Genomic DNA, 23,663 nt, shown 5'->3' with positions numbered 1-23,663 from the left:
TATGTAAGCATGTATATAAGCAGTGGTGGCCGAGGGGTTTGACCTGTCGTCTCTCAAGCAGAGGGTCGTGGGTTCAAACCCCGGCTCGCACCTCCGAGTTTTTCGACATTCATGTGCGGAATTACATTTGAAATTTACCACGAGCTTTGCGGTGAAGGAAAACATCGTGAGGAAACCTGCACAAACCTGCGAAGCAATTCAATGGTGCGTGTAAAGTTCCCAGAAGTACAACTCTATTGAATAAGTTTCATTGTATTTTGTCGGATAAATTCTTTATTTCAGTAGACTTCAGTAAGTTAGTTGAGAAAAGCAAGATAAATACGAAATTCCGACAAAATACGATGGCAATACATTATTGACTACATCAGTAATATTGACTATATATCTACATCCAATTCCAATGAAAAGTTATATTACTCCTTAGATTCAGCCATCTGAGCATTTCACAATTTCACAAACAATCGGTCGCTGGTTTAAGTGTCTAAGAATAAGAAGCGAGCACACATACACGCACACACACACACACGTCTCGCCATCAAACGTAGCAGTTTGGCGAGAATATATATGTGTAGTAGGTACCTAAGTTGTAATTTGAATGTATAAATAAGTTTTTGGTAAAAATTTCATTTTTAATACAAGTTTTTTTTTGCTGACTGTGCTTGTTTTTTTTTTTTGTTGGAAGGAGTTGGAAGTTGGTCGAATTGAACTCTTAAGATTTGATTACGCACGCACGCACACACACACACACACACACACACACACACACACATCTAATGTAAAAATATTATTAAAATTAACGAATGCTTTGAGGAAAAGAAGTAAAAAAATTGGAAAATAATTCTAATTTTTACCTATCCTCAGTTATTATTAATTAAAAACCTACAATATTATCGAGTTTTACTTCGACCTTATTATAATATGTACAATTCTTACAACTTATTTAATTGATTTGTCCTTTACACCATTGAATTGCTTCACAGATTTGTGCATATTTCCTCACGATGTTTTCCTGTAGGAAGCTCGTGTTAAATTTCAAATGTAATTTTGCACATGAATTTCGAAAAATATGCGAGTCGTGGTTTGAACCCATGATCCTCTGCTTGAGACGCCATAGGTCAAATCACAAGGCCACCGCGGCTTTTTAGGGTTCCGTAGTCAACTAGGAACCCTTATAGATTCGCCATGTCTGTCCGTCTGTCTGTCCGCGGGTAAGCTCAGAGACCGTTAGTACTAGAAAGCTGTACTTTGACTTGAACATACATGTCAGTCACACCAACAGAGGAACAATAACAAAAAGTAAGAAAAAAAAAATTTTTTAAGGGACCTCCCATAGACGTAAAGTGGGGGTGATTTTTTTTCTCGACTAACCCTATACATATTGTGGGGTATCGTTAGATAGGACTCTTAAAAGGGGGGTTGCTAAAACAATTTTTCTATTCAGTGATCTGTTTGCGAAATATTCAACTTTAAAGTGCAAATTTTCATTGCATTCGATCGACCGAAAAAAACCAGAATTGTACTAAATATATCGAATTTACAAGGAAAATTATAGCAGCTAAGATTTCTTGAGAATTGAATAAGGTATAAAATATACCTAAACTTGGAAGATTCAGTACACAATACGAAATCCTTGGAAAATATTATTTGATTTTTTCGTAATGGCTACGGAACCCTATCCTGGGCATGTACGACACGCTCTTGGCCGTTTTTTAGTTCTACTATTGAAAACAAAAGTTAACTTAATTCTTTGTACCTTCGTAAGAAAAGAAAATCGACTCTACTGAATGGTGTCGCACAAGTCAAAGAAAAGAGCGTGTATGTGACATTATTTTAGTCAAATGTAGGTAATGCGGTTTGGTTTTGACAAGCATTCTGTTTATAATAATTTTACTGAATCACCGATTCAGTTAATTATTTGGTTTGAAGGGGCCTTTTGTTTTTGTGAATTATTGATTTACTTGTTTGTCACGCTTTCACGCTTAAAATAATCATCCGATGGTGATGGGGTTTGGTATGGCGATAGTTTGAGACCATGAAAAAAACAGAAGGTAATTTTTATCCCGGAAAATTTTCCCGCGGGCGCGTGACGAACGAATTCTTCGCAGCTACAATGAAACAGCTGTTTGTTATAAAATGTTCAAAGTGATAAAGTGCACAAACGTTTGTTTTGTTCGTTGTGCGTTCATCTTAAATCAAATTGTAACTTAAAATATTTGTTTTTAATAAAAGTATTGGCTAAAACAACGTAACTTGATAAACCGACTAATGGGAGGTTTAATCAGGTTTGTGATTAACCTATAAAATACATAATTGAGAGTATGTCAGTGAAACAGTAGGTAAGTACTGGCTTAACGACCACAGATTTATAACAATGTTGGTGTAGGTTTTTAAAACTGTTTATTTTACGTACATAATACTATAAATAAAAAACCGGTCAAGCGCGAGTCGGACTTTGAAAGGTTCCACACCACCGTGCAATCTATATAAGTAAATCGAAATTGTTTTTTCCATTTCTTTCTGTCACATGGTATAAGACGAAGGTAGAAAGAGATGGAGAATGCTTAGACAATACGGCATCTGTTTACGGAACACTAAAAAAATATATATTATTATCAGTATGAAGAATGATTTTAGCATGAAAGCGTGGAACAGGAATTAAGAACACGTAGATTTAACACGACCATTGAATTGCATCGTAGGTACTTACAGTATATCGTGAAGTCAATACACGTTAACGTAAACTTTAGTGCATAGTTGTACGGTTTAAATTTGTCGAGCCAATTAATACACAAAATCTATTATTACTGACATAGTGTCACGGTCGAGTGTAAGGTATAATTTTTTAAATAACTGTAATCCTAAAATTCGTAAATTGTATGTTTATTGCATTCAAACCAACGTCGATAAGCGTTAGATTTATAAACCTCTGTCTTTTGTTTTCGCAGTAAAACAGTCGTTCAAAAATCAGGATCAAAATCAAAACGTTTGTTCTGTGAGCAGACTATAAGGGATCTTTTACGTCTCTTTTGTATAGCAGTGCTTTCAGGAAGACCAACAATACCAAGACGAATGCTGTTTTCCAATGTTTCAAGGGGTAGTAGACCCCTTAGAGAGAGTATTTAGAGGGTATATAGAGGAGAAGTATTTGATATTAATTTTAGCTTGACACCTTCTAATAAAGGTGTTCCTGAGAAAAAAAATCTTGACAGACATACAGCATTTTTTTCCTTTTTAGGTAAGGAACCCTAAAAATATGTCATGCATGTCAAACGACTATACGTAGACGAAAAGGCTCTGTAAGTACGTGACAAGTGAAATGGAAGTTACAACTTTATTGGCAAAAGCGAAAATTCATTCGTCGTTATTCATGACTCATGTCATAATTGCTTTGACATTCATAAGTGCTTGTTTTAGCCTAAACTGAATAAAGATATTTTGACTTTTACTTTGAATTAAATTATAATGTTTTAAACTTTCGTGGTATTCATTCATATTCAAAATACCACAATCGGGACTTATCGCGCTAAAACACACGAGTAATATTTAGGTACCTCGATGTTTCAACCACATTACATTGGCCGTGGTCACGAGTAGACTGAAGTGTAGGGTGTCAAATCTGCCTAGCAGCGCGAGTCCTTCGAACTACCCGCACTTAATCACAAAAAGTACCGGCACTCGTATCATGAACTACCCGCATCTGGTCATTGGACCACGGCCACTGTAATGTGGTTGAAACGTCAAGGTAAATATTACTCGTGTGTTTTAGCGTGACAAGTTCCGATTGTGGTTTTTTGACTATGAATAATTTTATTGTATTCGTCAAACAAGCGAAAAAAACCACGCGTCAATTTTGTCAGTTAGTTGACTACGTGAATTCATTAGGCCTTTATTGTTTTGCAGCCAACGATTGTTTTCGTTCCGCAATTCGTGTACCCCTCAAGCTATAGACGTGTGTAGCATAGCGATGCATTACCGAGAGCCCTTGTTCATACCATGCAAGTTTTCCTGGACTGCCACTTTATATGCCACGCTAGTGGTGGCTACGTTAGTTCGTAAGGAGTGCGCGAAGACGCACAAGCACTGGCGAAAATAGTGGTAAATACTCTTTTTTAATCTTTTAGTGTTTAGTGTTAAAAAGTGGTAAAAAAATCGTGATTTAAGTTTGGTTTAGTTTATGAGTGATACTACGCAGCGCGTAGCTTAAACCTATTTAATACCATATCTGTGTTGCTTATATCCTGCGTAGAATTCACGAAGGTACTACTTTTTAAAACTGGCATAATGTATTATGGTTGAAAGAAATAGAGTTTCAAATTCAAATAACTGAAATTGAATTGAAAAAATGCCAATACCTATTCCGATTTCACGTCACACAATTCGAATTTCGAACGAATCGAAATTTAAATTTGGAACTTTATTGTTTAACCGTTACGCTTTACCGTTACTGTCCCTTCGGAAATCGAGAGCACGGAGCCTGTGGTGCATCCCGTTTGAGTTTGAGTCTTGTGTCAAGGTGATAAGGGCGAAAATTGTTTAGGTCTTTTTTCGTAAGTCGAACACAGCTGATATACCTTAAATTAACCCCGAAATTTTATCTTAAACGTAAAACCTAATTAAGAAATGTGAAGTGATTTCCTAATGAACTAAGATGTTAGAAGGAGAATAAGGTTTCTAGGTGAATTTTAATAAGAAACTTATTAATTTCTTAGTATTTGCTCTTGACATGTTTCAACTTTTTTGCTACGCGCAATTTATTTTAATTTTTACTCAAAAATATGGATATGCCATTAACTTTTGTGGAGGTTTGTCCTACAGAGACGATCGAGGTTGGACCATCAGAATTTGACTACCTATGTATTGTCATCGAACTTATATAAGTATGCCAAATTTCAAGTCAATCCAGCCACTGAATGTGGGTCAAAAGAACTCGCAAGAAATGACCCGACAAACTAGCAAATATAAAAGCTTTTAACTATTGCAGGTGGTAGGTCCTTGTGCAAGGTCCGCCCGGATTGCTACCACCATCTTGCTCGCTAATCCTGCCGTGAAGCAGCAGTGCTTGCACTGTTGTGTTTCGGCGTGGAGAGTAAGACACCCGGTGAAACTACTGGCACGTGAGGTATCCCATCTTAGGCCTCTAGGTTGGCAACGCGTCTGCAATACCCCTGTTGTTGCAGATGTTTATGGGCGGTGGTGATCTCTTACCATCAGGAGACCCACTTGCTCGTTTGCCATCAACTATAGCTATAAATTAGACTATAAGTACAGGATGTCTATGCCAATAACTTTTAACATTGTAACAATACCGTCGAAACTGAGCTATATTGGGCAGTTATTTTGGATGCTACGGTGACAGATGGTTGACATTTCAATGTCTGCGCCGTTATAATGCCCCATATGCGATACTGATGATGCATTGGACTTCATTTTGTAAAGGCCTATGCACGACGAAGTGATTTTTTTATTTAAAAAGTCGCTTTCCGCAATATGCTTACGAAACATTTGAAATTTCCCATGAGCTTGAAGGTAAAGGAAAACATCGTGGGATTATTGTTTTTTGTACTTCAGAAGCCATAAAATGGTGTGCGTGACGTTTAACTAAATATTTGTCCAGTCAATTTGAATCCAGTCACTATAGAACCTTATCTTAGTAAATACTTTCATTTTTCTGTAACACGCCATACGACTTGTCGAATGACAAACCATGAAACATTAGTTTTTCAAATGTGTTTCTGTGTGAGTAAATAAATCTTTCTCTCCCTTTCTCTCTAAATCATTTTCTAAGTCCTATGGTGGCCTATAAAAGGTGTTAATTAAATACTAGAAAGTAGTTGTCTCAGAATCGAGAGTAGAATCGATTATATTGTGTTTTAAATTAGGTTGTGTTTGTGTTTTTAAATCCCTTTTTTACTGTGCCAGTCTAAAAGTTACGACTGCAACAGGCGCCAATTAAATAATTTAGCGAGGTTGCATACTATTTAGATAATTTAATAACTAACCGGTTTGCTGTCACTGTGTGATTTTCTTCTAAAACGTCAGACGCAACTGACAAATCCAAACCATACGAGTAAGTACATAAACGGTCATCGTTCATCCACCATCACCTCTCATATTTCGTTTTCTAGATTTTTTTTTACCGTACAACGGCAAATCAAAAACAACTAGACACTGGCAAAATTGTCCTCCAATGGAGAGAGCCATATTTAAAAAAAAAAAAAAACAACCAGTACATAAACTCTACAGTTAGAAATGAAGTAGAATTACTGACTTAGCAAAACACACCAATATCTTTTAAAATAAAGAATATATTCAAAAAATTAATTCAATCACCTTGCTAAAAGTGAAAAAATATTTTTGGGGTGTCTTAGGTTTTTAGTTATTTAATTAACACCTTGTATAGGTACCAAATTGACTAACTGTGCTCATAATAGACATTAATATAATTATTATAAATACCTAAAAAAAGCCGAAAATTGTCTTGAGATCGATCTTTATGTTTTATTTTATTTTATTATTTTAAGAACACATACAGTCGTATATTAATGAGTATACAGATAAACCAAAAACAATATAAAGACCTCGAGGTTCATAAATATTCATAGGTACTAAAAGTTATTTAAAACTTATGTGAGTACTAAAATAAATTAAAAATCAACAAAACTAGGTTCAGTGAAAGATAAATGTTGACAAAAACACTATACAAAATGTTGCCTGACTAATTTTTTGAGAGTAACAAGCGAACTCGCAAATGGGTTATGTTATGAAGTAAGTAGTTAGAACGAAACATGGATATTATAGATTTTTGGAATTCCCACGGGATAAAGAGGCAATAGGGCAAAGTGTATAACCTGTAGTCCGCCGTTAAGAAATCAATCCTGGCACATGTCACTCCCATACCTACTGAATACGACAAAAAAAAACATTGACGTATTAAGTACCAGGACGACAAATGTCAGGTTTGACTTCTTAGCGGTAGACTACTATATATAGTTTCTAAAAGTTGGTATATATCGAGGAACAATAACAAAAGGAAGATGTCCCAATTATCAACTAGTATTCTACAGATGATCTTACAAAGTTTTAAGTCAAAGGTAAACGCAACCAAAATTATACTTTAAACACTAACAATAATGTGCTATTATGCATCGACGTATTTAAATGTTACATTAGAGCAGAGGGCAGGAACAATCGTTCACAATAAATAAGGCATAGCATTTAAGGCGTCAATGCCAAATACCGGCGAAGGGGATCTTCGCAAACGGATATAATATTACATTATATATGGAGTGGAATACAAAATAAAATAGGAGAATTAAAAATGGATGGAAAAGGAGTTATAATTTTACATACGAAATGGTTTGCTACTGCCCTTAAACTTACCTACTTAACTTTGACGCGTTTCATATTTGTAATTTTTTGTTTTGATTGACCTAAGAAATAAGTTTTTTGGTAAAAATGACATTTTTAATACTTACAATATTTTTTTGCAAACTACTTTTTGTTGACTGTACTTGCATTGTCACCCAAACTACATTTGCACACCAAATTTCAAGTCAATGCAGTTAACCGTTGAAGAGTTCCCTTCTGCGGAGACGATCCTGGCCGGTCTACCAGAATGCACACCAGATTATTGTATTGTCACGCAACTTACATTAGTACGCCAAATTTCAAGACAATCCGACTACTGAAAGTGGATCAAATTTAACTTACAAGATTCCACCATTCCATAAAAAGCTTGTAAAAATATTTGTCCAATATTCTAACTGACGAACTAAACAGATATTTTTACCTAAGAAACTACCCAATTGTCCAGCATTAACTGAACAGGAAACATTAATGTATGTACTAGGTTCAAAATTTAATCCTGTATATTATACTTGTTAACTTCGATATGGAAACTTCGTTATGTGTTAGCATACTAAACTTACGAACGAAATTTTACTAAACAAACAGAAAACTCATTTTCGCGCATCATACTTTTGAGTAGAAAAGAAACTTTTCGTTTCCATGAGAGGAACATCCATCCATACATTAATATAATAATTTCTACTAGCTCACGCCCGAGACTCCGTCTGCAAAGTATTCTTCTATCCAGCGGGGACTTGGCAATTTTTCGGGATAAAAAATATCCCGAATCTGCTTACTACTACCATAGTCTCATAAGAATATTGTATTTATACACTAAACAATACTTGGATCTCCGAAAATAAATTACTTTGATTTGATCTAATTTAATTTAAATACGTAAAGTAATTTAAGCGTGCGTAACGACAGAGTTATTTTCGCTATTTATAATATTACTAGCTGCTGCCCCGACTTTGTCTGCAAAGTAATCTTTTATCGCTATCCCGGTAACTTCGCAATTCTCCCGGATAAAAGCTATCCTTCTCGGAGTGTCAAACTATCTCCATACCAAATGTAATCTCAATAGGTTCAGCAGTTTAAGCGTGAAGAGATAACGGACAGACACAGGTACTTTCGCATTTATAATAAGGAAGGAAGGAATTTAAAGACCACTACTATGGATTGATATAATTTAAAAACATATTTTATGGCCCAACTTCACCATGCACGCGCCTTATATCCTTGCACTTGGATATACAACCTGAATGCGAGGTCGTTGACACGAAAAAACTCATGCGCAATCAGAAGGGCGCATGTGCGCAGGCGGCTAGAGCACATAGGACCTTTTGAATGGCGCGCCGCGGGCGCGAGTATTGTATGCAAATGTGCAAAAAGCCAACAACCCAGATACTTTAGTGTTTAGAGATCCGTATTTTACAGGATTCGATCGGATTTAGCGAAGAATGTATTGCTAGTTACCGGCTTTGCGCGTTACTTTGTTGCGTGGTAGGATTATCCAAATTTCTAAAAACGAAGTGCGATAATTTAAAAGCAATGCAGGCGGATATTTTGACTGAACTCTATTAAAATACATATGACTGCTTTTAAAGAGAAAAATAAAACGGTTAAAAATGTGAGTCGGTCTCGCGCGCGGTTCTGTACAAATTGTAAGGTACCTATCTGTGAATATACAGTGTTAGCAGAGGACCTCTCCTAAGAAAAATGATAAAAAAGGTGATATTTTATCTTTAAAGTTAAATAACACCATGCAGCGGAAATTATGTCCAAACAAATTAAAGACAAATCAGTTAAGAATGACAGAGTTCTGAGGTAACAAACATAAAAAAATACAAACATGTAAATGAAATTGAAACCCTCATTTCTTAAATAATTTTCAGTACGCTATTTCGCGGAACCCTTCAAATAACAAATACAATTAACCACACTCACAAGTTTGGTTCTTAATTGAACTCTCATTCTCACTGCCGGCCGTGGCTGTGACATTGTTTTTGGAAACGCGAGCTTTTGTTTCTTAATGACATTATTGAAAGCAAGTTCTTAAACATTTAGCGAAGAAAATACTGTTAGAATGTATAGACAGTATTGTATGATTTTTCTAGATATAATATTTTTGTTTTGTATGTTCTCTATACTTACAAGGTGAATACCTCAGACATTTCATTTTTTTTAAAATTTTAAATCAATGAGGGCTATCGCGAATGAATTCGCCGCTAGAGGCGCTAGTGTAGCGTGAGGTCTCCGAAATGTCAAATCTCATAGTTTTTGGTTGAGCTACGCGGGTTTATTTATAATAAGATTTTTTTTTGTGTATATTTGGCATAACTTGAAATTAATTATGGCAATTATGCGTTACGGGGCAATGAATGTCTGTGTTTTGAGACAGTTTTGTCTTTCGGAAACTTTTGTCCTCCCTTTTTTCCGAACAAAACGGGACTAAGCAACACTTTGGCTGCTGGATATTTTTATGGTACGGTTTTAAGGTGTATTAAATATGATTTTAATCTAAACTTTGTTTTCACGCCCGTAATAACAGACTCTGAAAGCCACACTTAAAAACCTCACGCAACAGTGCGCCATCTAGTGAGACAAAAACGATAGCCCTCATTGATTGCTTTTATTATTGAATACCTCCAATATTAAAAAATATATATAATGCAATACAATACAATACAAATATTCTTTATTGCACACCACAAATGAGTAGAAAAACTTATAATATAAACACACTTAGATTCATATATAGATATGTATTCATTGTTTCCCAGTGTGGTGTCGGGTTAGAATTTCTCTCCATTTCTTCCGTAGATGTCGTAAGAGGCGACAAAGGATATACCTAGGTTAAGGTATACCGTAGGCGACAGGCTGGCAACCTATCACTATTGTCTTTTTTTGTCAAACTTAAAACCTAAAATTGCTAAAAGTGGCTCCGAAGCGGTAACGTTTCGTGTGCTCTGTCTATCCCATTTGGGAATACACGTGTGATGTTTGTGTGTGTTTATATATTCATTGTGTGTTTTGCTAAGTCAGTAATTGTACTTAATTTCTAAACTTTAGGTACATTCATAATTTGTATTTGCCAGTTGCGTTTCGACGTTTTTAGAAGAAAATCAAACTGACAGCAAAACGGCAGCAAACGGAATATTTAATTGGTGTATGTTGCATTAAAACTTTTAGGCTGGGCACTGTAAAAAAGGGATTTAAGAACACAAACACAACCTTATTTAAAGCATAGTGTAATCGATTTTACTCTCGATTCTAAGCAACTACTTTTTGGTTTTCAGTTATTTAATTAACACCTTGTATATTTTTACAAGCTTTTCTTTAGTTAATTGTTATACCTTGCTTGCATTGTTTGCGAAAATCCATTTACTTTGACATGGTTACGGATATCGACAAAAATTGATATTTTTTTCATAAAACTCATTTTTTTGTTCATTTTATTGTATTTAAGTCATTTTAGTAGAAGTAGGTGAAATTCTTGCATCAAGGTTACTGTTACAGATGCTCGTTACTAGCATGATAATAAGCATGCTATATAGATCTGCAATGCCACTAAAGAAGGATGCTTAGTAAATAGCCCTTATCCTATGCTAGTAGGTAGCATTTGCTCAATAGTAGCATGCTTTCGTGCTAGTAACTAGCATGTGTAATAGTACCTACCCTTAGGTATTTGAAGACAATGTGTGTTCATGCTAACATTACTAGTTTAATAAAACCTTGTAAAAAAAATAAACAAAAACTTGTCAAAACATGCGGACGAAATGTAAACAAAGGTTCGGGTGGTTACATAACAAGTTCAATGACCCACAAACAGAAATCAAGTTCGCATTTACATATATTATAATTTGTTATAGATAGTGCCCTGGTTTACTTGGATCTGCATTTTGGTGGAATCAATTTAAATAAAGAAAGTTTTTTCGTTTTCAATGAATAATATTTAATCGCAAGACAAAACGAAGCGTTTTATTGTATGCCATAAATTAAGAGGTGACATTTAGAATTTAAAAAAAAGTGGCCAAGCGCGATCTGGACTCAGACGCGAAAATAATAGTAAACAAAAATTAGTATTTCACATACCCAATATGTAAATAATAATTTAGCTTTGGCTCGCACCTGAAATTTTTCGAGATTTACGAGCAAAATAACATTTGAAATTTACCATGAGCTTTACGGTGAAGGAAAACATCGTGAGGAAACCTGCACAAATTCAGTGGAAACTCAGTGGTGCGTATCGGGCCCGCGTGTGAAGGTACATTTTTTCGAACACACTCATGCAACAAGATTATTATTTTATGACGTTTATATATCACGCCAGCCTATATACGTCCCACTGTCGGACATAAGGCCTCCTCTCAGCATGAGAGGGCTTGGGCCATAACTCTCACGCGGGCCCATTGCGGATTGGGAACTTCACACACACCATTATTAATTGTGATGTTTTTATGACGTTAAATAAATGTATTTTCTTTCTTTCTTTCATTAAATTGCTTCGCAAATTGGCACAGGTTTCCTCATAATGTTTTCCTTCACTGTAAAGCTCGTGGTAAATTTCGAATGTAATTTCACAAGTGAATTGAGAAAAACTAAGAGAAGCGAGCCCGGGTTTGAACCCACGATCCTCTGCTTGAGAGGCTATAGGTAGATCAACCTCTAGGCCACCACGGCTTTTTATAATTACACTAGCTTTTGCCCGCGGCATCACCCGCGTGGAATTCGTTATCGCGCGCTGTTCCCACGGGAACTGTGCATTTTTCCTGGATAAAAAGTAGCCTATGTCACTCTCTGGCCCATAAACAATCTCTATGCTAAAAATCACGTCGATCCGTCGCTCCGTTTCGACGTGAAAGACGGACAAACATATAAACACACAAACATACAAACACACACTTTCGCATTTATAATATTTTTTTATGAATGCATTTTTTTATTGTATGGATGCATCCGATTAATTACTAAATTTCTACCTCATTCAGCTTTCACTAGATAAAATGCTTTAGAATATTAGTACCTATCCAAAATCGCTCTAATAATACCAAATGGCCTGTGGTTAGATTCGGTATGAAGCTACGGCTCCGATCGGAGTCTTCGGGTTTTTAGCGTTTAAATAATTACGGGCGCCATTTTGTGAAATGTGTTTTTGGTAAAATGGTGGCTCTTCCATCATGGTGGCGCGTGATATGGAATACATTAGTTGCTTGTTACTAAAATGTTGGATAGTTTTCGTTTGTTTTGGTTTGTCTGTCTGTCCTTAAAGCCTAAGTAACCTAAACTGATGGACTAACCTTAATGAGATCTTTCTATTTAAAAGATTCTTGTTACTTGACTCACTTTGCATTAATCGCACCAATAAATCCCCTATACTTACCTACTTACTAGATAATATTATCAACGAGAAAGTAACTCTGTCTGTTTGTTACCTCTTTCCACTGAAACTACTGAACCGATTTAGATGAAATTTGTTATGGAGATAGAATATGAGACCCTGCGGCTGCTCCAAGTATGTATAACTGCAATGTAATATTTCTTTGTTTCTTTCTGTAGCTTAAACCGCTGGACGGTTTTTATAAAATGCGATTCTTTAAAACTGTCGGAATATTTCAAAATGGAGTCCGGCAAAAAAAGGAGGGATTAATTTTATTCTTAATTGTAATAATTCATATTTTTATCAATCTGTTTGGTGCCCCTTTTTCCCTTTTTTCTACGAGTTCTTCCATGGCTTATTTTAAACATGCAGTTTACGAAAATCCGCCTTATTTCAAATATAGCCCACACATACCCACTCGTAATTTTCGATACATTCGAACAGACACACAAACAGACAAATAGACAGGAGGAAGCTATAGTTTCTGTTTTATCACGTTAGCTTTGGAACCCTATATAGAGGTGCATACGGACAATGTTTATCTTGACAATACCTACATGCTGCACGTGGGCAAAATTTCATGTAAATAGGTTGAGCAGTTAAGCTGTGAAAGTGGAACATACAAACAAATTCACTTTCGCACTTTATTAGTACCTACGGTAGGTACGGTCGAACAAAATGACTCATGTACCAGGCCTGAACCTTTTAATAATCAATCTCACTATGACTTACTTCACAAAAGCATGGGATGTCAACATGACATTAGTAGTACAAAGTTCCACCCGGGTATATCAGCCAAATATGTGGTCTACCACCCTAAAGGTGATAATCGTTTGCATGTCATAAAACAATAATGCCAATAGACGGGTTCTGTCACTTTGAAAGATCGACTTTAGCGACATGTTCATTTGATAGGAATTTGTTCAAAAATTGATAGACCACTTTACATGACTCAATTTTAAACCTTATAATAGTTAAATGGTCTTTACATTACCGTGTCACCCAAATATAAAATAGACTCTGAGGTTAGAAACACTAAAGTTGAAGTACTAGCATACAAATATTACCAAAATTACTTTCTTGTGGTTGGATATGAAGCTATTACATATCATTTTAGGTATATTTTACAAATAATGATTCAACCGTATAATATCTGGAGGCGCCCAAACTTGGTATGTTTTGAAAATTATTGTTATTTTAATTTAAAACAAGTGACTGAAATATAATGATGTGCCATATTTTTAGAATCGGCTTAGTAAGCCCTTTATTTAGATACCACACACGATAAGTTTCAGAACATTTTTTTGCGTGTCCGTCCCACAAAGACCCGCATGAGACAGCTAAACCCCCCCCCCCCCCCACTCTGAGAGGAGGCATTGCCCAACACTGGGACGTGTATGAGCTGAAATGAGATGTTTATGGGTATTTTTCCACTAATTGGAAAATTTGAACAGTCCCCTGCCAACTTTCTCTTCAAATTATGGTGAATTGAACTGTAAAAATTATTTTGCACTATAACATCAGTGTTGTGTAGACTTATAATATAAATGTATGCAAAAATGTCAATCTTATCAATTAAATTCTGGGTTGAGGACATGTCAGGGGACTGTTTTTTGGGTTTTTGAAAAATTGTACCAAATTAAATAGGTACTTAGTTTTATTTTTGACAAACATTTTTCTTTGACATTTATCTCAACACTTTTTTCCAAAAGAAGCCAAGGTCAACGATTTTCCAATTAGTGGAGAAATGCCCTTATAATTATTATTAGCATATTCTGTCCCAGTGCTCAGCAAAGGCCTCCCCCTCGATACTTCCACTGCCCTCTGCCCCTGCATACAAGGGCCAGTTCTTCAAGAAGTAGTCCAGCTCATCCCGCCACTAGGTCTACCAGGTCGCCTTTTCCAGTAGGTGGGTGTCCACCCGATGGAAATAAAAAAAAAACTTGTAATCTCATGTTTGTAAAATCATGAAAATTATAACTGGATATACTTCAAAAGCAAAGTGATTTCAAATGCAAACGTTTCAAATTAATATTGAGCATTCAATTTGTTAGTTTTGCGTATTTCTTTTATCAGAGATAGTTAGATTAGATATAAAGTTTGGTTTTGTTTTGGTACGCCACTAAATGTAAGTTAGATTTTTGTATGTGCTTTTTGAACAGTTGTTTTAGTTTTCAGTTTTATTTAAACGATAAAATGTCATATTAGTGACTATAATGTATAGAAAAAATATATAAAACACTTTTAATTACAATAATTACAATACATGTACATCCTTACAATAAAAAATACAAACAAAATTATCCCATTGTCAAATAAAACAAAAAACCTTCCTATTGATAAGTATTTGCAAACACGTCGTCAAGAGACGTGACTGGTATGGACCTCAGAACGCAGGCCGCATTACCTCTTTGTATAGCTATCCCTATTCTAAACGATATGAATTTTAATTCTAGGACGAGGATACTAGGGAAATAGCATTAATGTTATTATTTTTTTTACTGTGTAATATTTGTTCTTGGCTAAAGAGGCAGTTCATATTCTTGATTATAAGACCTTGACATGTTTGGTGTGTGGGCATAATTTTAAATTTATTCGTATATGGAAAAGTTCCTTAGCAAAACAAGCGCGGTTCATTTCCATGAACAACAACTCGAAAAGATAAAGAGTCAGAGATAATTGATTTGTTAGTAACACATGCCCATTAGCCTAGAAGGAAAAATCAAAACAAATCATCAATAAAAAAAAGAACAATAAAACCATTTTTTGTCACCTTGACCGCTCTCAAAACTTAACCGGGACACGAAACTGTGCTAATGATATTTATTGCGTATCTAAAATCACCCCACAGTATGTTGATACAGGCTCTCGTACTAGCGGTTGGCCTACTATTATCGGAGTATATAAAAAGATTCATCCAATATGCAGGTTCAGTTTCGAGTCGGCTCTTAACGAAGTTCGTTCGTTGAACTTTTGGTCCGGTATGGGGTACTCGACGGTCGCCTTACTCGCCGCGGGGTTGCTGGCGCTATCGCAAGCCGCGCCTCCCGGCAAGCCCTCCCTCGGCTGGGGAGAACGTACCTTCGCCATCGTCGAAGTCAACCAAGCAGCCACCGCCTACAACCAGCTCGTGAAACGAAAGGATGCCGCTGATGTCGCAGTCACGTGGAACAGCTGGTCCGGAGATGCGGCCAACAGCGCGAAAGTCCTTCTGAATGGGAAGGAGTTCTGGTCCGGGCCGGCTGGTGCGTCAGGCGCAGCCAACTTTAAAGTCAAGAAGGGAGGCCGCTACCAGATGGTTGTCGAACTATGTAACGCTGATGGATGCAGCTCTAGTGATCCCACAGAAATTGTAGTCGCCGATACCGATGGTAGCCATTTACCGCCACTAGAATACAACATAGGAGAAAAGAACAAGCCATTCAAGCAGACTTCTGGTAAAGTCGTTGGCGCGTATTTTGTCGAGTGGGGAGTGTACCCAAGGAAGTTCCCTGTAGACCGCGTGCCAGTGCCTAATCTAAGCCATCTATTATATGGTTTCATTCCGATCTGCGGTGGCGATGGCATCAACGACAGTTTGAAGGAGATTGAGGGAAGTTTCCAGGCGCTTCAGAGGTCTTGCAGCGGTCGCGAAGACTTCAAAGTGTCCATCCATGATCCTTGGGCTGCTCTACAAAAGCCGCAGAAAGGACTTTCTTCCTGGAACGAGCCTTACAAAGGTAACTTTGGTCAACTGATGTCGCTTAAGCAAGCGAGACCAGATCTGAAAATCCTACCTTCTATCGGAGGGTGGACTCTCGCTGATCCGTTCTTCTTCTTCGACGACAAAGTCAAGCGCGACCGATTTGTCGCTTCAGTGAAAGACTTCCTCCAGACCTGGAAGTTCTTTGATGGTGTGGACATTGATTGGGAGTTCCCTGGAGGCAAGGGAGCAAACCCTCGCCTTGGAGGCCCTAAAGACGGCGCGGTTTACGTCACTCTTATGAAGGAATTACGCACCATGCTTAATGAACTGTCTGCTGAGACTGGCAAGAAATACGAATTAACATCGGCTATCAGCGCAGGGTGGGACAAAATCCAAGTTGTAGACTACAGTGAAGCCCAGAAGTACATGGACCACATCTTCCTCATGAGCTACGATTTCAAGGGAGCCTGGTCCAACGACACACTGGGACACCAGACGCCACTTTACGCACCAGCATGGAGGCCGAAGGAGACCTACACGACTGACTTCGGCACGAAATTCTTGCTAGCTCAAGGCGTGAACCCAAAGAAGATTGTCGTTGGTGTTGCCATGTACGGACGAGGTTGGACCGGTGTCCACGGCTACGAGGACCCGAAGAATCCTTTCACTGGTAACGCTACTGGTCCAGTCAAAGGCTCATGGCAAGACGGAGTGGTTGACTACAGAGAGATTGCCAACGGTATTGCCGCTGGCCAATGGGAATATACTTATGATAACGTAGCGCAGGCGCCATATGTGTTCAGACCGGCGACAGGGGACCTCATTACTTATGATGATGCGAGGTCGGTCATCGCTAAAGGTAAATACGTGCGAGCCAACAAACTAGGAGGGCTTTTCGCATGGGAAATCGATGCTGACAACGGCGATCTATTAAACGCAATGAACATGGGCCTCGGGAACAGTGCTGCGTGAATTTCCAAAACTGTATGTGATTTAGCTATAAGTAGATAAGTTTATCGCGTAAGCAACTGACTGTAATTTATATTTTAGCGTTTCTAGACTGGAAAATGAAACATAAATGCTGAAATGTTTGTGTGTGTTTTAATTAATTTCCCTTTTACCTGCACAAAGCGCTAATTGTTTTGAAACTTGAAATTGTTGGTTTAATTTTAAAGTAAACTTAGAGGAGAAAGGTTGCTTGGTAAAAATGGGTTTTAGTTTATTTAGCAGCTGTGAAGCTGTTAAAAAATTCATACAAGTAAATTGTACAAGCAAATTACGTGGAAAAACACGTTCAAATCGGCACTCAATCGCTGTTTCTGTTAGTTTAGCGTGAACCAATATTTTTCTTTACGAAATGAGTATAAAAAACGCTAAAAAACCCAAGTACACAAGAAATAAATTAATATATACTTAAATGCGACTTTTGTACGCTTTTATTCGTATATTCAGTGTAACGATTTCAATCATAAATAAATCACGTGTGCTAATAAATATTATACATATATAATGTATTTTTTTACCTAAAGTACTTGCGGGTAATGAGAATCGGGTGACCCTCATTGCCCGTTATTGAATTTTATAAGAGAAATTGAAAAGAAAAATAAAACTTCTGAAAACCGAGGACAAAAGTATGAATTTCCAAAGAAGAGGCCTGAGAGAGTAAAGAGGAAAGTTTTCAGGTATAAAACGATACCAGACAGACATGGGTTCTGATGATTTATGTAAGTATTGTTTATTCCGTGTATTGTTTAGTGTATTTATTTATATTATTATGTTAAAATATTCCTTTCTTCTCACTGTGCATAAATTACTGTTCGCGTATCTTTGAGTTTTCCTTTCCAGTTTAGGTTAGCTTGAAATGATCCCTTTTAGGGATAAGTTCGCCTTTGTACTCTTTTTGCTTTGTTGTTTTCTTTTTGTATTATTTTTGTGTTTTAAGTACAATAAAGTATTTACACACATACATACATTAAGCCAAGGTGTTGAGCTAGACGATACTGATGACGCAGGAATTAATTGCTTAATCAGCAACGAATTCGGCGTAAATGTCATGTGGTATAGATAGGTACCTACCTCATGTGGTTTAGGGGCTGACGCGGAATGCACTTTTTGGGAGATTTGTGTCTGATCTTCATTGCCCACAAGGTGACCACAATGAGGGCTATCGTTTTTTGTCTCACTAGATGGCGCACTGTTGCGTGAGGTTTTTAAGCATGGCTTTCAAAGTCTGTTATTACGGGCGTGAAAACAAAGTTTAGATTAAAATCATATTTAATACACCTTAAAACCGTACCATAAAAATATCGAGCATGCCACAGTGTTGCATAGTCCCCGTTTTGTTCGGAAAAAAGGGAGGACAAAGGTTTCCGAAAGACAAAACTGTCTCAAAACACAGACATTCATTGCCCCGGAACGCATATTTGCCATTATTTAACATTCTGGATACTGAGCTTGATCTTGACCTTTTCAATAGCAGTATTTCTAGCTTAAAAACTAAACTAAATAACTCATTCTTTAACAAATACCTGATGGCAAATGAGAATGAATGACACTTCCTTTGTTTTATTAAAAAAAAAAAATTAACTGGTAAATGCGAATATTAGCTAATCTAACTACCTATTACCTTTATTTTTTTGTTACCTATATTTTGCGATTTTTTATTGTATAATGTTTCTACTAGTGGGAACTTGTTAATAGCCACCTGTTATATGTTTATACTACTATTAAGTGTTATTGTGCTGAAAGTACCCCTAAAATAAATAAATAAATAAATAATTAATTTCAGATATTGCAAAATATTCACAAAATTATTCTAATTTAAAAAAAACCCGCTTACAATATCATTTAATATGATTTTATAATCATTGAATTACAACGAATAAAGCTAAATTGGCATTGATCAATTTTTTACAATGTGGTCTAATTTCAAAACCATTTCGAGGTTTATTAAATAATTTTATAACATTTTTGTAAAAAAGCACTAATTCATCGTGTGTATATTTGCAAAATAACGTTTGACCTTTGTTTGACTTTCATCGTAAATAAACGTTATATAACTAAACCGCCTAATTCTAACACTGCCAGGTGACAGAAGACACTGCGCTTTTTAAATAATTGTGATGGGCAACCAAAAACGTAGTTTTTTACGCCATGGCAACTATGGTTAGCTATAATTCCGGTTAGGTACTTCTAAATAGGGTAAAAAATTAAAAACGCGACTAAAACCAAAATCCTTCAAATATGTGGGTGTCTTAAATTCGTCTTTTTTATAAAAAAAATATATAAAAGTAATAGTACATTACTGCAGAGGCCATGAAGTAAGGGATTGACGGACGAGTTCGGGGTAGACGGCCGAGTCGTAGACGAGGCCGGATAAAACGAGTCCAGCAATCCCTGTTCTGGCCGAGGTTTGTATAGTGCTATTCTCAAACAATGTGAGGAAATATTTCATCCATCCATCCATCCATCCATCCGTCCGTCCGTCCGAACCCGCCCTAGCACGCCCGTCCATCGCATCGCATCGCATCGCATCGCATCGCATCGCTTTGCATCGCATCGCAGTATCGCAAATGCTTACAGAGTAGTGGTGGTTGGCTCTTCGTAATTTTTCCTTTGTCAGTTTAATGTTAGTAAGCAAATAATGGATTTTCATACATACTTCATGGCCTAGGCCAAGAATGTAGGGAGGTGGTAGGGAGCCATAAATGAGAAACTTCATGTCTCCATGTCAATTAACGCATACATTTCCGAGCATGTTTGAGAAAACCTTGTTTTTAAAAAAAAAAAAACAAAGCCAATTGCAGACACTAAATTCGTATCATGGGTGTATTTTAGAGCCCGCATGATAGAGCTTCTCTGTTATCAGTAAAGGCAGTATACATTATGTAGGAATAGATAATATTATGGTGTTAGCCGCGGTTGCTAGCTCGATCTATATAGGATTGAAAAACCAGCCAAGTGCGAGGCGGACTCGTGCACTGAGGGTTTCATAATTTGTTGATATCTAAGAATATCCAGTGTTTAGCGGAAACTACTCCTGCTGGAACTGACTACAAAACCCTTGAAAATATTTTTCTAGGTACCTACACCTCGAAGTCGGTGACTCAGTACGAGCTTGCCTTCGGAATCCAAAAGCTTAATGGTTACTTGACCTGAAATGTATATTTCAGAACTAAATTATTATTATTATTACTTTAAAATTTATGACGGTGGAAGCATTCTACACTTCCACTGAACGTACTTAGATATAGTTAGTGTTTAGTTTTGTAACTAAGGGACCCCATACATCTCTGTATTATTATTATTTATTTATTTTGTATTTTTTTATTTGATGGTATACTGTAGTTTTTAAGTATTTTATTTGTAATTATATTATTATGAAAAAATGATTTTCTGCTTACTTTCTGCCAAGTTTCTTACGGCGCATTCTTCTTGGCAATGATGGTCTTTCCGAAAGCGCTGGTAGTTTAAAAAATGACGTGTAAATTTACTGAATAAATGATTTGAATTTGAATTTGAATTTTGAGCCAGCAGGAGAGATCGAAACCCATAGTATGTAGGTGAGGTAGACGACTATTATTCCACTCCTTCGAGCTAGTAGGTACCTAAAAAATATTTTCAAGGGTTTTGTAGTCTGTTCCATTTTTTGTTATTTTTTATTTTTTTGGAGTCGGTTTTACTTTTTTGTTAAAATTTTTTTTAGGCATTGGTTGTGCTTTGTGCTTTAAGAGCAACCTTCGTAGTATTAATTTCAACTTTCTAGGACATCTTAAAGTATCTATAGGTTTCAATTCTACGGCAATTTGTATGGAACTATATCTTTTGATTGCATTAACTTTGAAAGAAATTTGATTTTCAGCCTGCACCAAATATGTAAAGATAACGAAACAATCAAAGGTAAGTATGTGTGTATGATAAAGATAACCGGATAGCCCAGTGGTTTAGAGAAACTGACTACGGAGCTTAAAGTCCCGCCCGGGTTCGATCCGCGGACGGGGCAGTTATTTGTATGAAAAATGACAATGTTTGTTCTCGAATCTTCGGTGTTTAATATAATAATTATGTATTGACTAGGCTTAAGCTCTTCTTAAGTTTAGAATGTTTTTTTTTATCTGTATTGTACTGTTTATTTTTTTGACATTGTACTTATACTTATCAATATCCTACTCTTATTTTAGATTGACATTTCGCGCTTGGAATTTGAACTTGCACTAATATCAGCATACTTATATAATATTAAGTATGTATGTACAGTCACCAGCATTAATATCTGCCACAGCGGAGCGTGCAAAAATATCTGACACGTCCCTCCGGCCCTGGAAATAGAGTCGTATCAGATATTTATGCACGCTTGTTGTGTCAGATATTGGTGCTGGTGACTGTAGTACTTTGGTCCCGTGATACTACTTATTTTTATTTATTTGAGGGTACCGTTTTCGCCAACTGAGTTACATTCACCATTTCTTTCTGTCAAACGATAGGTATTAAGATGATAGAAGGAGATGTAGAACACGATGTAGATCCACGAGAAAACAATGTAAGTACGAAAAGTTTTCTACGTAACACAAACCAGTTTTCCGGAGGTCAGTGAACCCAAGTTCCAATTAACCTGATTACACTGAGATCATTGATTTTTATTACGCAAGCTTTTGAACGCCTGGCATAATAAAATAGCAAGAATCTGTGATTAATAGAGGTTGCCTCGTGAAATGTGCAGGCGCTCCACTGAAAAATTGAATAGTCTATTGAGTATACTCGTTTTAATTGGAATGATGAGTTGCTTAATCGTTGATTAAGATAAATTAGCGATATAAATAAGTAGCTGCTGTTTGCGACTTTGTCTACGAATAATTCGTTCCCATTCCACACTGGGCACGCGTGGGAACCACTGCCCAAGCCCTCTCATTCAGTGGGACGTATATAGGCTAGGATGATGATGACGTCGTCATCAATAAATGTTTTCTTTCTACAAGACGACGACGGCGGAGAAGATGTTCGAGCACGTCCGTTAAGCGGCACAGAGTCGGTTAAAGGGAGCCCAGAGTCGTCTTTATACCTAGTGCCATCCACGAAGACGCGTGATTTTGTCAAAATTAGCCATTAATGACAATGTAATAAGAACCACGGCACGCGGCATCGTGAATTACTCTACCTATAGCCCATGTAGCGCCCGTGCTATTACTTATTCTGTGCCCGTGTGCAATTATTACTTTAGCGCCATCTAGGAAGCGCGCGGTCAAAATGGAATATTACTCGTATAGGTACAAAACAAAGTGCCGCGGCCGGCGCCCCTAACACCGCTGCGCCCGTGTGCAACGCACACCCTGCACTATAGACATGGGTAATCTCAACTCCGCGAAGTGATCTGACTCACTAGATCCAGCTCCGGTGTCGGTACCGAATCCGCTTATTGAATCCGACACCTTTATTGACTCAGGTTCTTTGGAGCGATTATTAATTTATCTATGGCCGATGCGGCCCGGCTCGGTTCGGTAGGTACTGTAGTGGACGGACGGTCCACTAGCTTAATATTTCCCTATTTTATACAGAAAAACACTTTCTTATTATCTTTTGTATATTTCAAGATCACCTTATTCCATTGGCAGCAAGCATACATGTCTTCTGTTTAACACCCTTGCGTCCGTTTCCTATTATTATTTTAAAATTAGAACTATGCTGCCAGCATCGAATCAACGGACACAAGAGGTTAGTACAATATCCCTCCCTCCTATTGAGGTTAGGACTAACCTACCTAGGCAGGAACAGTTAACAAAGGTCTACCATAGCTCTGCTAGAGCTGACCTGCAGGTTAAATAAGACCAGCCTTAATAAACATTGGGAACATGCCCTTAAATGGCCAACTCACAAGCCCGCAGCTCGAATGAACAAAACCTGCCGAAAGGATCATTCATGGCAGTAGGTAGTTAAACTAAGTGCTAATTTATGTTTGGCTAAGGCAAAAAAAAATTAATAGTGTATATGACACTTTCCAACATTATTGTGTTTACAACACATATTGCCAAAGCCAACCGCATGTAAAGCTAGCCTTACACAACAGTATAGACACAGCATCGTTTATGATGTGTGTCGCACCACCATGCAATGCAAACTTCACATCAGATGAAAAGCTAGCTCCACACCGCAATATAGACACAGCATCGCTTATGATGTGTATCGCACCACAGTGCTTCACTGACTTTAGAGCCTAAGTTTTCTTAAAAAATTCATTACTAATTATACTATCACTGA

At 37.0% G+C, this 23,663-nt stretch overlaps 1 protein-coding gene across 1 annotated transcript; it reads left to right on the top strand.

Annotated features, from left to right (window-relative positions):
* Window positions 1-4,004: 4,004 nt before the first annotated feature.
* Window positions 4,005-17,503, top strand: LOC141439179 (chitinase A-like). The gene is made up of 2 exons (XM_074103348.1): window positions 4,005-4,095; window positions 15,656-17,503. Exon 2 carries the CDS (start codon window positions 15,711-15,713, stop codon window positions 17,382-17,384), a length of 1,674 nt encoding a protein of 557 aa, XP_073959449.1. The 5' UTR covers window positions 4,005-4,095; window positions 15,656-15,710; the 3' UTR covers window positions 17,385-17,503.
* Window positions 17,504-23,663: the final 6,160 nt, after the last annotated feature.

Source organism: Choristoneura fumiferana, chromosome 20, assembly GCF_025370935.1.
Source record: "Choristoneura fumiferana chromosome 20, NRCan_CFum_1, whole genome shotgun sequence".
Taxonomy (NCBI): Eukaryota; Metazoa; Arthropoda; class Insecta; order Lepidoptera; family Tortricidae; genus Choristoneura; species Choristoneura fumiferana.
This window is presented reverse-complemented; position numbering and strand designations above follow the sequence as displayed.

Coding starts and splice junctions, on each gene's coding strand:
- LOC141439179 (XM_074103348.1), top strand. CDS start 15,711: ATGGGGTACTCGACGGTCGCCTTACTCGCCGCGGGGTTGCTGGCGCTA.